The 14,593-nt window shown below is 42.1% G+C and overlaps 1 protein-coding gene across 6 annotated transcripts in view; it reads left to right on the plus strand.

Annotated features, from left to right (window-relative positions):
- Positions 1–14,593, plus strand: part of LOC126490560 (zinc finger protein 561-like) — a 38,070-nt gene that overhangs the window by 10,706 nt on the left and 12,771 nt on the right. For 4 of the 6 annotated variants that reach the window (XM_050125573.1, XM_050125574.1, XM_050125575.1 and 1 more), the window contains exons 3-8: positions 6,447–6,607; positions 7,876–8,030; positions 8,687–8,775; positions 9,567–9,693; positions 12,838–12,921; positions 14,107–14,180. In XM_050125573.1, the coding sequence (XP_049981530.1) occupies positions 8,006–8,030; positions 8,687–8,775; positions 9,567–9,693; positions 12,838–12,921; positions 14,107–14,180 (399 nt within the window). In that variant the 5' untranslated portion in view covers positions 6,447–6,607; positions 7,876–8,005. The remainder of the gene's footprint in view (positions 1–6,446; positions 6,608–7,875; positions 8,031–8,686; positions 8,776–9,566; positions 9,694–12,837; positions 12,922–14,106; positions 14,181–14,593) is intronic. The other 2 variants (XM_050125577.1, XM_050125578.1) reach the window with 2 other exon arrangements.

A 14,593-nucleotide genomic window follows, 5' to 3' on the forward strand; every position in this document is an offset into this window, starting at 1 on the left:
ACAGTACAGCCTGTGCTTTCTTGCCTTGTTGTCATTTAAAACTGGACTTCCCCCTGCCCCCCAATGATTTTGTTGTGTAGCCCTGGCTGTCCTGGAACTCACTCTGAAGACCAGACTGGCCTCGGACTCAAAAAGATTCTCCTCCTGCCTCTGCCTCCCAAATGCTAGCATTAAAGGCCTGTGCCACCACTGCCTGGTTAAAACTGGAATTCCTAAAAGGAGATTGTCGACTGGTTTAAAATGAAGAAAGCTGTCGTTTGCGGCAACATGGATGAGCATGGTGGATGTTGTGTTAAGGGAGATGTAGCCAAGCATAAATCCCTCCTGAACTGCTGTGTTCATGCAAAGACGAAGGGAGCCTGTCAGTGTGGCTGGATTAAGTGATGTCCAGTCGACTAATGAGCACAGCTTGCGTATTTCTGAGGGTGGTTCCAGAGAGGATTAGATTATGAAGGTTTCAGCTTAATGAATACTTTTATCCATTGATGGATTCAAAGTTTTCATTTGTAACCATTTGGAATATGATGGGACCTCACTGAAGAAAGGCTTGGGCATGTTCTTGGGGGTTGTGTCTTGCCTTAGCTTCTTGTTACTGTGTTGCTCTGCTTCCTGCCTGTCTCCCAGATGCTCCTGCTACAGTGATATTCTGCCCAAGCATGTGCACCAAGCACCCCTGGCTGATCCCTCAGGAACTGAGCAAAGTAAATCTTTCTTCAAAAATTATTAATTTATGCCAGGCATTGTAGCCTTTAATCCCAGTGCTTGGGGGCAGGAACAGGCAAGCAGATCTATGAGTTCGAAGCCACCCTGGTCCACGTAGTGGGTACCAGGCCAGCCAAGGCTATGTAGTGAGACCCTATCTCAAACACCACCTCCCGAAGTTGTATGTGTGTCCCTCTCTTTGTGTATGTGTGAGAGTGGGCATGTGCATCTACTTTTGGGTTTCTTCCTTACTGAGCCATATTGCATATTCCTCCTTTTAATTTGTTGTTATGTAGTCTGTACCTGGGGAAAATTATACAAGGATTTATTAAGGATACAAAAATTAATTTTTTGGAGACAGGGTCTCATGTATCCCAGGCTAGCCTAGAACTCACTCATTAGCCAAAGGTGACTTCCTTATTTTGTGTGTGTGCGTGTATTTGTCTATACACCGGTCAAAGGACATCCTTTCATTCTCCTCTGGCTGCAGCATGTGCACATGTCTTGCGTGTAGTCACACACACATACTCATACCCACACCCTGCACTGGCTGTCTCACCTGTTAGTAGTGTTCAGTGGATGTGTTGTACAACATGGTGTGTTGAGACCTGTATTTCTAGCACACACTTCTATTGTGTGGGGTAATGGCTTTTGTGTTGTACAGTAGATTGTCCCTGAGTTTTTTAATAGTTGTGAGTTTAGTGACAACAGCAAATGCTTTTGAACAACCAGTGGTCATAATGCTTCCCTGGTCAAGGAAGCTCAGGGTGTCCTGGAAGCTTAAGAGTGTGACTTTCGTTTGAGTCCAAAGAGATCCCTCCATACCACCTTTCTTATTCTTATTCTTCACTAAATACATTGTGAAGAATACATTTAATTTTTTAATTAAAATTTTAATTTTATTTGTATGGGTGTTTTGCCTGCATGTATGTCTGTGCATGAAGTGCTTTCAGAGGCCAGAAGAGTATCAAGTTCCCTGGAATTAAAGTCACAGATGGTTGTGAGATGCTGTGTAGGTGCTAGGAATCGAACCCAGATCTTTCTGAAGAGTAGCAAATACTTTCAACCTCTAAGCCATCTCTGGCAGCTGCATTGCATAGTTTATTGTATACTTTCATTGTATATTTTTGTGGTGCTGATCATGACATCCTCTGCCTCAAGAATACTAGGCAAGTGTTCTGCTAATGAGTTCTACCTATTTTCCTTTTTTGTGACAGCATCTCTTATTTTCCTCTTGCTGGCCTCAGAGTCAATCTTGCTTTTCAGCTTCCAGGCACAACTTGTTTTGTAACTTTCAGTTTTTAAAGATGATGCTTCATGTAGCCCAGACTAGTCTTGAACTATGTAGCTGAGGATGACCTTGACTTTCTCATCCTCCTTCCTCTACCTCCTAAGTACTAGGACTAGAGGTTTGTCCTGCTGTGCCTGGTTTACATAGTGTTAGGAGTGTAATCCAGGCTTTTGTGATTCTCTGCAAGTACCACTAACTGGTATATCCCTGGCCACTTGCATTATAAAATTTTTTTTAAGACTTATTTTTAATTACATGTAGAGATGTACATGTCAGTGCAGATGTCTGCAGAGACCAGAAGAAAGTGTCATGTTTCCTTTGATCTGCCTGATGTGGGTGCTGGGAATTGAACCTAGTTCCTTAGGAAAAACAGCCACTCTTTACCACTGAGCCCTCTCTCCAGACCCCGCTCCCCCCACATTGTACAATTTTGTTCTGTGGGTTTTTTGTGTGTGTGTGTGTGTGTGTGTGTGTGTGTGTGTGTGTTTCAAGGTAGATTTTCTCTGTAGCTTTGGAGCCTGTCCTGGAACTAACTCTTATAGATCAGGCTGGCCTGATCTCACAGAGATCTGCCTGCCTCTGCCTCCCAAATGCTGGATTAAAGGCTGCGCCACCACTGCACAGCTTATACATTTGTTTTAAGCCTTTATTTTATGTGTACAGTATTTTGCCTTGATGTATGTCTGTACACTGCATACATGGTGCTCATGGAGACCAGAAGAGACCATTTCATCCCCTGGGACTAGAGTTACAGAGCTAGTAGTTAGCCACTGTGTGGGTTAGCACGTAGTGACTGGAGGAGCAGCCAGTGCTTCTAACTGCTCATTGTAAAACCTTCATACTTTTTTGATGCCTCAGTATCCCTCAGGCAAGTCTCTCAGATGTGCTAGTGTGATAAGGACGGTCTGTGCCTCAAGTTGTTTTCATTGCCACCACCGATAGTGACCTAATTATCAATTAAATCCCTCCACAACTTTTGCACACATGGTCCACCCAGACTCCCAGGAAGACTCCTGTGTTTGTCAGTGACAGAAATGCGAGAGAAATGTGCCACATTGCTCTCATGGAAAGATAAATTTAGGCTCACTGTTTTAGAAGTTTCAGTCCGTGATCTGGTTGCCCTGTGGATTTAGGCTTTAGGTGAGACTGAGCATCCAGATGCAAGAGCGTGGTGAAGGAGGTTGTGTTGTACCTCTTGGCAGCCAGAACAGGAAAAACCACAGGATGGGGGCCAAGGACAAGACACACCCATCAAAGGGAGTCCCCAGTGACCTACTTCCTCCAGCTGGGTCTCCAGGAAATATCTACCATCTTTCTGTAAGGCTGTCTGTGATGGTTTATACTGATTTTCTACCTGATAGTACCTAAAATTGTCAAGGAAATGAGCCTCTGGGTATACCTGGGAGAGATCAGGCAGATTTGGGCAGGGGCACCCTGAATAGACAGCATGGTTCTGTCTTGGACTGGAAAGAAAGTACTGAGTAGCAGTATCCACGCCTGCTTCCTAACTGCGAACGCAGTGGGACCAGCTGCCTTGGCCAGGGTCAGCTGTACTCTAGAACTGTGAGCTGTAATACATTTTTCTTCAAGCCACTTCAGTGGGGATGTTTCTTCACAGTGACAGAAACACTGATGAGGTCAGAGCCTTCTGGAGCCGTCAGTCTCAAACCCTGCCTCTGAACATGCAGCTTTAGGAATCGTGCTTCTGACATGAACCTTTCTGTAGGCCTTCACTTTCTCTCAGCTGTCCTCCAATTTGCTACAATTCCTCTGTTCTGTGTGGTTCCCTGTTTTTCTGTATGGTGTTTCTCTCTAGCACCTGTGAATAAATCTTCAGTTCACATCATTTCTCCAGTATAAGTCTTTTTTTTTTTTTTTTTTTTTTTTTTGGTCATGACAGAGTGATCCTCGAAGATCTCATGCAGACTCACTCTCCAGTTTACAATATGTTGACCAGTGCCCTAGTTTTCTCTTGAAACATTTGATATTGATCATGGTTGTCATTTGTCCTGTTAGAGTTTGTGTATTGCACTAATAGCCTTGTAGTATTTCTTCTAAATTTTTCAAAAATTCATTAATTTATTATTTATTTTGGGTCAGTCATGCTATGTAGCCAAGGCTGCCTCAGCCTCCTTTGTGCAGGAATTACAGGTGTTCACCATCATACCTGGCAGGCCTTAGATGGTGGAGCTGAGTGTTAAGCACATTTAAAAGACTTTATCTGAGGACTGGGGAGATGGCTTTGCAAGCAGGGAACGTGGGTGGGTTTGAGTCCCTAGTACTCATGTTAAAAAAATAAGTTGGGTGTGGTGATGTGGGGCTGTAACTCCAGTGCTAGAGGGATGCAGAGACTGTTGGACTCCTGGAGCCCACTGCACTGTCAGTCTAGAATACAGTCTGGTCTAAATTTAGTAAGAAATACTGTCTCAAAAAATAAGAGCCATAGAGGAAGATTCCAAATAGCAATCTCTGGCTTCCACATATGCCTACACAGGCAAGTACAGCCACATATATAAGTAAATAAAAGAGCCTTTTTTTTTTTACTTTAAAGACTTACAAAATTAATTTTTCCATTTATTTATTTTGTGGGTGTTGTGAGGTATGCTCATGCTTGGGCTATGGAATAAGATAATATCTCAACAAAGCCTACCGTGGTTGGGGATATTGTGGGAACGTAATTACTGCCATGCATGAGCCCTTACGTTCTATCCCAACATTGGCTCCTGGCAGCTAAAAGCATGTGTTCGGCCTCCCAAGACAGGAGCCATAGTTGACAGTGCCGCTCAGTCACCCACAGATGATATTGTGGTTCATTTGATTTTACTGGGTGTCTTTCCCACTGTAAGGAGCGCTGCTACTTTCTGTATCTGAGAGGCCCCAGCATGGGTTAGCAAGGGATCAAAGGTCAAGATTCTAGGGATAATTGTAGTGGGCTCTGTTTGTCCTTGGAGTCTAAATGTGATTTTTTAAGGACATTATTTAGTCTAGTGTTTGGGATCAACTAGAGAGTAAGCTGCATAGGGATTTTGTGAGGGTGGATTTTGTTGGTGGCTAATGGGCTATGGGACTCTTAGGGTTCAGTGAAGCACACTGTGTAGAGCACTAGGTAAGATGTGTTCTGTTGGATCTACAACATCTCATTTGTGGGGAGAGAACGTACGCCAGTGTGCATGTGGCAGTAAGGAGTTAGCTCCCTCAGTCTCCCATGTGGGACATGGGGAGATTCAGCAGTAAGAACCTTTGCCTGCCAAGCCATCTCATTGGCCCTTATTTATTTATGTGTGTGTGGGGGTTGGATACTGGGAATTGAACCTGGGGTGTGACATGTGCTAGGCAAGGGCTGTGTCACTGAGCTACATCCTTTTTCTTTTTGAGACAGGATCCCACTAACTTGCCCAGGCTGGCCTTGAACTCATTTCGTAGCCAAGCTAGCTTTGAGCTTTGATCCTATCATTGATCCTGTCCTTTTGCTCCAGCCGCCCCAGGAGCTGGGATTACAGGTCTGGGTTTGTTTTGTTTAACTATTGCTATTTGGCTCAGACTGGCTTTGAAGTCTTCTTACTTCTGTCTTGAAAGGTTTGCAAAGCCTCCCCCATCATACCTGGTTTTCATGGGCTTTTGTGTGTGTTTTTAAAGTGTTAATCTTTAAAATACATAAGGTAACAATAAAAGAAAAAATGAAGGAAATTGTTGAAGAAATGGAAAAAAACCTTGAAAACAAAAACATCAACCTCTCTGGCTGGGGATTCAGCTTCAGTGGTTTAGCATCATGAGAAGAGGGACTTCGGTCTATGCCATCACTCAGAAGGTAGAGGCAGGACTGAGTTCAAGGCCAACCACATCTTCCTGTTGGGCGGGAGGCTGAATAGAGAAGAAAAAGGCAAACTTAATACTTATTTTATTTCTAAAATACCTGGTACTCTTTACTTTAAAAGGTCTGCATACTGAAGAGCTGGGCGGATTCTGGCCAGTCCTTGACTCTGTACCAGTATGAACAGGAAAGGGCATTTATTATTTTGTATATATTATTCTAGTGTTTCCAACCAAGACTGTAGTGCTTGAAATGTGCTCTGAGTTGGTGTGTGTGTGTATGGTGTGTGTGTGTATGTGCCGAGGTCAGAGGCAAATGTTGGGTGTGTTCTGCAGATAGTGTGGGCTGCCATGTGGGTGCTGGGAATTGAACCCAAGTCCTCTGGAAGAGCAGGCAGTGCTCTTAACCACTGAATCATCTCTCTTGCCCTCAGTTCCTTTAAAAAGCAAAATCCCTGTCAATTCTTATTCTAATCTCTTGTCAAAGATGATGCAGCCAGTGTTAGTTTTCTTTCTGTGTTGCTATCTTGTCCCAAACCAGTTTGCAGTTTTGTGCTTCCTTTGTGTGTATATATGCAGGACTTTCTCCTCCCCTGCTTGGTTTTCCCTGTAGCACTTATGTTATGATTATATTTCCCCATAGGACTTCTAGATCTTTACAGAACAGGATATTTTCTGTATCCTTCCCTGCTCTGCTCATGCCTACCACAGGAATAGGACTTCCTAATAATTTGCTGAAAGAATTAAAGAATAAGCCAGACCTGAAATAAACTTCCAGTACCTACAGTAAATGAAATAGAAGAGGTAAGATTATTTGTAATAATGTTTTTATTTTTAACCCGTATATTGAAAATACCATTTTAGTACATAATAGAAAATTTAGATGCTTACTTTCTTTTCCAGACATTTGATTTATGTTTATGATAATGAGGTTAGTAGTTTTAAAAGATTTGGAACCTGGGGGTATAGATTAGTGGTAGAGTATGTGTTTAGGTTACATGAGGCCCTGGGTACAGTTTACAGTCACACACAAGACTGGGTATGTAGCCCCATGATAGAGTGTTTGGCTAGCATACACAAGGCCCTGAGTTCCCAGCACCACATAAACCAGACATGGTGGACACATCTGCAGTTCTAGTAGCTGTGAGTTAGAAGTAGAAGGATCAGAAGTTGCATGGTGAGTTCAAGGCCAGCCCTTATAACACACTATATGAGATATTTTCCTTAAAAAAGAAAGAAAAGAAAAGTAAGATAGATTCAAATAGACAAGGGTTTTCCAAACTTCTTGTTTATTTTTTGAGACATGGTTTTTGTTTTTTGAGAAAGGGTTTCTCTGTGTAGCCCTTGCTGTCCAGGAAGGTCAGGCTGGCCTCAAACTCACAGAGAACTGCCTGCCTCTGCCTCCCGAGTGCTGGGATTTAGGCATGCGCCACCCCTACTTCCCCATTTTTTGTTTCTTAACTTGGTATCTTTATGTGAGGCCCTAACTTACAGTCTTCCTGCATTGGCCTCTTAAGTGCTAGTATCAAGTGTGTGGCATCGGGCCTTGCACCAGACATACTTAAGAGTTGTCAAATAGCAGTCATGTTAATTTTTAAAAACATTTCAGTTTTAGTTTTTTAAAATTAAGTCATAGTATATAGCTATGAAGTAGTCATTTACATATGGAGTAGTGAATCCTGAGTAGTGCTGTGGTGGGCCCATGTTTGGTCATGTTAGGGATCAATAGTGGTCATAGGAAATCAAACTTTCTGGACAAACTCAGCTTCATCAACTCGGTTCATTTCCAAGCAGGTAATACTAGACTAGTGCTGCCTGGATGTGGGTGTTTAGCGTGGGTAACATCTACTGATATCTGCTGTGTAGGATGGTTATGATAACATGGGAGCTAGATACGTAAAGGTGCTAGCGCAACTTCTGACAAAACTGGTAAATGTAAATGAGTATGGCTATTGTTAGTAAGTAGATGTTTGCTGGTGGGTTCACATATATTATCTGCAGAGAGTGAGCACTATTGTGTGATGTTTGCTGACTGACGTTCGATGTTGTTGATTAATGATTGATGTGAACAGGACTCCATATAACCCTGTATTAAGAGGAATGGAGATTGCCTCTGTCCACTTAGATTCATAAGCTGTCCCGAAGTGATCTTGGCCTCAGGGAAGGGAGTGTTCAGGCACATTTCACCATCAGCATCACGGGATGGCAGCCATTGATTTGTCCCATGGTAAGTCCTTGTTGAAGCTCTTTTTTAGACTGTTTTAGGTCTCTCCTGTACAGCAAAGTCCAGTGGGCAGGGCTTCAGTAGTCTTGTGTGTTGAATCATTCACAAAGAGCTGAAATGGGTCACATAATAGTGTCTGTGATTTAGGGTCCCGGTGTGTATGCTTTCCGAAGAGGTGCTGGATAATTGTCATGAGTTCTGTCACCAGGGGCAATTTAGAGTCATGTTTTTCTTTTTACTTTTTGTTTTATTTAATCATTATTGTGTGTATGTATTTGTGTGAGTGAGGGTACATGTGGAAGTCAGAGGACTTTTTTGGGAGTCAATTTTCTCCTTCTGTTGTGGAATCCTGGGATCAAACTCTGGGCATCAGGTCCGAGCACTCAGACTAGCCTGATGGTGCCATCTCACCAGCCCCAGAGTCAGTTTTTTTCACACCTTAAGTTTCTCTACTAAGTGAGAACACTCCCTTCCTCAGCAGGTAGCACAGTTCCTAGCCTGCTTCCCTGACTCCAGAGGAGACGGAAGTGCTTTGGCATTTCTTGGTAGGAACATGTATTTATGTGGTGTGATGAGTGTGCAGATGACAGGGGAATGTCATACTAGAGTGGAATGACTTCATGGCTGTGGGATTTGATGCCGTCTTTCTTTCCTATCAGGCCTTCTTTCTAGAGAGCCTATCTATATCTATGAAGAAAACACAGAGGTAGAAGAGACAGTGACTGACAACCAGGCAAATTGTTACCAGGTAAAAAGAAAGAATATCATTCTACCAAATAGAATTTTTCATCTGTGATCTAGATATTCTTCCTTCTGGAGTCTAGAATCTAGACAGACTCACCCTCCAGGATTTAAAGGAAATGCATTTTCCCTAGGGGCTAAAGTGTGTCTGATAAATTTTCCTAGGGAGCAGAGCCTTATATTGGTGACATGTTACCTTGCAAACCATACTAGCATTTCTGTAATTGCTGCGTACTGTGTTTGCTTGGCTGGGGATTGAAGCAGAGCCTTTTTAGCCATGTTAGGCACATCCTTTACCACTAAGCTGTATCCCCAATTGACTAGGTAATCTTTTTATTTCTTTGTTTTATTTAAGGTCTGGCTATATAGCCTAACCTTGAACTCAATAGTCCTGGCTAGTCTCAGCCTTCCTCCCCTATCACAGACCTCTACTTACTAACCCTGAGCCTCATGTGTTACCTATATGTTTTTTGTTTTCTTGAGTGCTCTGGCATATGATAAGACTGGCAAGAGCACCCTTTTCTCAGATGGTCTGCTTATTAGATACTGCAGTGAGACAGTAGGGCCAGAAGAGCGTCTGTCTGGCTATGCTGGTAGAAGTCATGTTTAGGAAATGCTGCTGAAATCATGTGACAGGAGAAGGTCAGCAGAGTGAGGTTAGAGAGAGTTCCTGGGGCCATTGATTCCTGCAGCTGGATTGAGGCTGATCTGAGAACCATGGATAGGTATTAGGTCCACCTTCCTAATTTTCCATTGAGTACTAGCAAGACTCAAACCAACATGTGTGTGATGGTTTAGGATTCAGTGACCTTCGATGATGTGTCTGTGGAATTCACCCAAGATGAGTGGACGTTACTGGACCTGACTCAGAGAAACCTGTACAGAGAGGTGATGCTGGAGAACTATGAAAACCTGACCTCCATAGGTAAGGCTGCCATATTCCTCATTACCTTTTATGAAACAGGCACATACTGCATGCTTCTTAATGTGTTAGGAATTGATCGTGTTAGTTATGAGTATAATGGAATGACAGGTGCAATTTTTAAAATGAAACTGCTTTTGTGTGTTGGTGGGGTCGAGGGACTCACACCTTTAATTCCCGCACTTGAAGAGGCAGAAGCAGGTAGATTTCTGAGTTTTAAGGTTTATATAACAAATTTCAGGCCAGGCTAAGAAACCACGACTATATAATAAAAAAAAATTAAAAAAGAAAGAACAAAACAAAAAACCAAACCCCAAACTGACTTTTTGTAAGCACGCACATGGCACATGCTGTCATGCAGAAACCAGAGGGGGCACTTGTTGTTTCTGCTCTCACTGCCTTATTCTTTTGAGGCAGGCTTTCTCCCTCAACTAGAGCTCTTGTGTTTTCAGCCACTCAGCCCTATCAACCCTGTCTACCCCGCACACCCGCACAGGACTGTAGTTACAGCATATTCAAGACCATGCTCAGCTTGTTATGTGGGTTTCTGAGATCAGAACTCAGGTTCCTGTAATTATGCAGCAAACCCTCTTAATCACGAGCCGTGTTCCCAGCTCCAACAAATACAGTTCTTACCATGATACATAGTAATCCACAGTGCAGTTCTTTTCTTTTCCCTTTCTTTCCTCTCCCCTTCCTCCATCCAGTATACTCCCCACTCTCCTTCAAATTCACGGTCTCTTTTCATTAATTGTTGGTGTGTGTATGTGTATTCCTAAATATATAATTACAGTCTACAAAGTCTGCATAGTTTTACTTATTTACATTTTCAGGTTTACTGATTGGGTAACCGATTGCTGTGGTCTTCTCCCCATCTTAGCATACCTTGGTTGTCTGTAGTTCTCTATGTGGGGTTGAGACCTCATGAGCTTCCTTGAGCCCCTCCCATATGAGCCTGTCGGAGTTCTCCTTGACCAGCTCATTTAGACAGTCATGTTCTTGGTAATTTATGGGTGTAACTTCTGACATTACTAAAAGATATAATTACAGCAAAGTCTCTGATCCTCTTCTTCCAAAATGTAGAAATGTCTCCTGAACCTTAGGCGCAGGAGTTGTTTTATAGCTGTATCCATTGTGACATCAGCATTTTGATGGGTTATTGTTTTTCAAAGAGAAGTCTCTTTGGGGGTGAGGACTATCCTTATATGTGGGATATAAGACAAATATGTAGAATACAGTTGGATTATGCTGATTTGCTAAGTGGTGACTGTAGGTTCTGCAGGATCCACAGTTTCCAGTATTAGGTGTGATTTACTCTCAGGGAGTCTCAAGGCCAGTGAGAGAGCTGTTGTCACCTCCAGGGCGAGCGTGTCACTTTTCTGTCCTTACGGTTATCATGCGGCGCTGGTTGTTGTTGTGGTTCAGAGGTATCATAGCTGGGTTGGACTCATTTGCTTGCGCTTTGGAAGCTTGCAAAGTCGTTTCTGGATCAGGGCCATGGGCCTTGTGTCTGAGGCGCTTGGTGTCATCAGCAATTGGGACTTAACCTTCTGCCTTTATGGGCCAACCAAGGGCAGCAACAATAATCTGTAGTGTTTTTGAAGTCTCTTGGACAACCCTGTTCAACAACTCAAAAGTTCTCATATCCGATGTTGAGTTTTTGTTAGATGGTCTTGGCTATTTGAGGGAGTATTGTCAGTTCAGGTGGGAAAACTTGATTTAAACCTATATTATACACACCAACTTAGGTGTACAATGGGTATTTTTAGGTAGTCAATATTATGATTCCTTAAAGCTTTTCCAGATATCCTTACTGTTATTTTACCCTCTCTCCTTCTGTATAGTCTCCCTCCCCCATTTTTCTTATTTCCCATTTCATATCACCTAAATTCTGTTCTCTCTGTTGCTGCCCCACTCTCCTGACTCCAGCAAGGCTCCTCTCTACTTTCCTGGTTTCTACAGCTGCTCCAGGTTGTGTACTCATCTGGGTGCCTCCGATCTGAGAGCAGAACATGTCTGTCATAGTTCTGTGGACCCCATTTTCATTGATTAAAGGGCATTTAGCTTGATTCCACTTCCTAGAACAGAGCAGCACTGAACATGGCTGAGCAACTGCTGTGGAGTAGGAGTTGAAGTCCTGGGACACAGGCCAGGGAGTGGTCTAGCTGGGTCATATGGTAGATTTAGTTTAGCTTTTCTAGAGTTCTCTACACTGGTTTCCATAGTGGCTGTGTCAGTTTGCAGCCCACCAGCAGTGGATGGGGCTCCCTTTTCTCCTCTTCCCCTTCAGCACTTGGTACTGGTTATTTGCTGATCTTTGTCTTTCTGAGTGGGATAAGATAAAATCTCAAAGTCATTTGGATTTGCATTTCTTCAATGCTAACGATGCTAAACATTTAATTTTTTTTCATGTAACGCATTTTGATTCTATTTTACCCATCACTGTTCCCTCCCAGATCCTTCCTAATAATGGACATTTAAAAAAGATATTTTTTAGCCATTTTTTTCTTTTTTGAGAACTCTAATTTTGTTTTCTTCTGGAATTAAAGGTGTGCACCACATCTGTCTTTTTCTTTTTTTCTTACTCTTTTGTTTTCCTTTTTCTTCTCCACTTTCTTTACCATTTTCCTTTCTCTTTTTTTCCCCCTCATTGTGACTTTCTCCTATTTGGCAATAAAATCTTCTGTGTATAGTCCAGGCTGGCCTCACACTTGGAGTTCTTTGTCCTCATCCTCCCAAGTTATGAGATTTCAAGTTTCATACACCACTTAGTAGACTTGTTTTGGGGGGGGACGGACAGAGATGAAATCTCAGGCTAGTAGTGACATGCTAGTAAATTCTCTATCCTTGAGGTGCAGCTCCTCTTGAAAGTGTATATTAACTTGCATTTGACTTTCAGGGATCCTTTTTGGGACACAGAAATAGGAACATTGTGTTTGCTTTTATGGTGCTAAAAATTGCTCTTAGAGCCTTGGGCACGTAAAGCAGGCATTTACCACTAAACTATATCCCACTCTCCCCTGTATTTGTATTTTTGCTCATTTTGAAAGATTACCTTGCTTCCATTTGAACTGTGATTTCCTTAGCCGTATGAAAGTTTGTCATCTTTTTTTTGAAGCTCTTCCACTCATGTTTCTGTGTATACAGGATGTCAGTTCTTCATTCCTAGTCCGACCCCCTGGTTAAAACAAGAAGAAGAGTTGGAGACGGTGGAAATTACAGTTCCTGAACGTGAGTATGCATGTAGAAATCCGTTTGAGTTCAGTATTGTTATCAACCATAATCAAGTTTTCTTACAACTTGATTAGAGCCATTTTTCTCAGAGTTTGAGATATCTTCCATTTTACATAATCTGTTGTTTCTCTCTATTCTTGCATAGCTGTGGTCTTACAACACTATGTGTTCCATTTCCTAAGTTTACTCCTTCAATATTAACTGTTTTCCCAGACCTTTCTGACTTTCCTGTTGCTGTAATTGCTGTAGGATCAGTTTGTAATACATAAAATGTTGATTCTACTTTTTTTTTTAATTTTATTGTTTTTCTTTCTTTTTTTTTATTGCAGCTTTTTGTTGTTTTTGTTTTGGAGGTACTGGGAATTGAGCCCAGGGTCAGGGCCTGTGAGGCAACCATTTTACCCACTGAGCAGTTCTGTCGCTAAATTTTTGTCATAACAGAATCCTTAAATCTGTGCAGTTACTTTCTTTCACATGTAGGAGAGAGAGTGTGTGTGTGTGTCTGTCTGTCTGTCTGCATGTCTGTGTGTGTGTGTGTGTACACATCCCAGCACACCTATGGAGGTCATAGAATAACTTTGGAGTCAGTTTTCTCATTTCCAAGGCTTGAACTCAGATTTTCAAGTTTGGTAACAAGGTGGTCTCCACCTTTTATTTTGAGACCAGGCCTGTCACGGACCTAGGGTTTACTAACTGGGTGAGGCTGGCTGAGCAATGCGCCTGAGGGAATCTGTCTTTCTCTGCTGCTCCAGTACTGGGATTATTAGCATCTATCACTATTCCTGGTGTTTCAAAGTGGGTTATGTAGGGTTCAAACTCTGTCTTCTTGATTTGCCAACTAGCCATCCCCCCTGCTCCTCCCTTTTCCTTGTTTTCTGTTACTAATTTTGAAAGTGTCGTAATGTAGCCCAGGCTGCTCTTGAACTTAAGATTCTCTGGTTTTTGCCTCTCAGGCCGTAAGATCACAGTCCTGCACTGTCAGGTCTGTCTCATTTCATTTCCTTATCTCTTTGTTTTCCGCCTTCGCCGTTCATGTCTGAGCCATCTTTCCAGCCTTCATTTTTATTTTTTTAATGTGCCTAATTTGAAAAGAAGGACAAATAACCCTTACCACCTTTGAATTTCTTGTACATACCACTTGTTTTCTGAACTTTCTACATTTCTCTTTCTGTTTAACTTCAGAATTGGAATTACAACCCGATGATTCAGAGCTTCCGGATTACTTTAAGATGCCAAGTTCCAGTGCGGTAGAAATGGTGAGATCAGCAAAGGATTTTCTCCCTCATACTCAAAAGGGGGGGGGTCCCTCTGTAGAAAACTCTTTGAGATGAGAGATATTTGAGATGAATAGTCTAAACCCAAGAGGAATTAATACTTCTGGAGAACTATTTGGGATATCATGAATTGGGAAATTCCCCAAATATACCATAAAGATTATGTCTCATTGTTTCCACTAGTATGTATTTCTACATATACAATAGACATAGAAGTTTTTAGCAATTTTAAGGAAGTTTATACCTTTTTAAGGAATGCATGTAATTAGCCAGTCATCACGATTTTGGCCAAGGGATTTTGTCATTCAGTTTGGAAAAAATAGAAGTCAGGAAATAAATGCATGGAAAAGAAATTGTAAAGCTCATAATGAACATAAAAATGTTTGTGTCTTCAG

This window comes from Alexandromys fortis, unplaced genomic scaffold, assembly GCF_014885135.2.
Source record: "Alexandromys fortis isolate MF-2015 unplaced genomic scaffold, M_Fortis_MF-2015_v1.1 scaffold_242, whole genome shotgun sequence".
Lineage (NCBI taxonomy): Eukaryota > Metazoa > Chordata > Mammalia > Rodentia > Cricetidae > Alexandromys > Alexandromys fortis.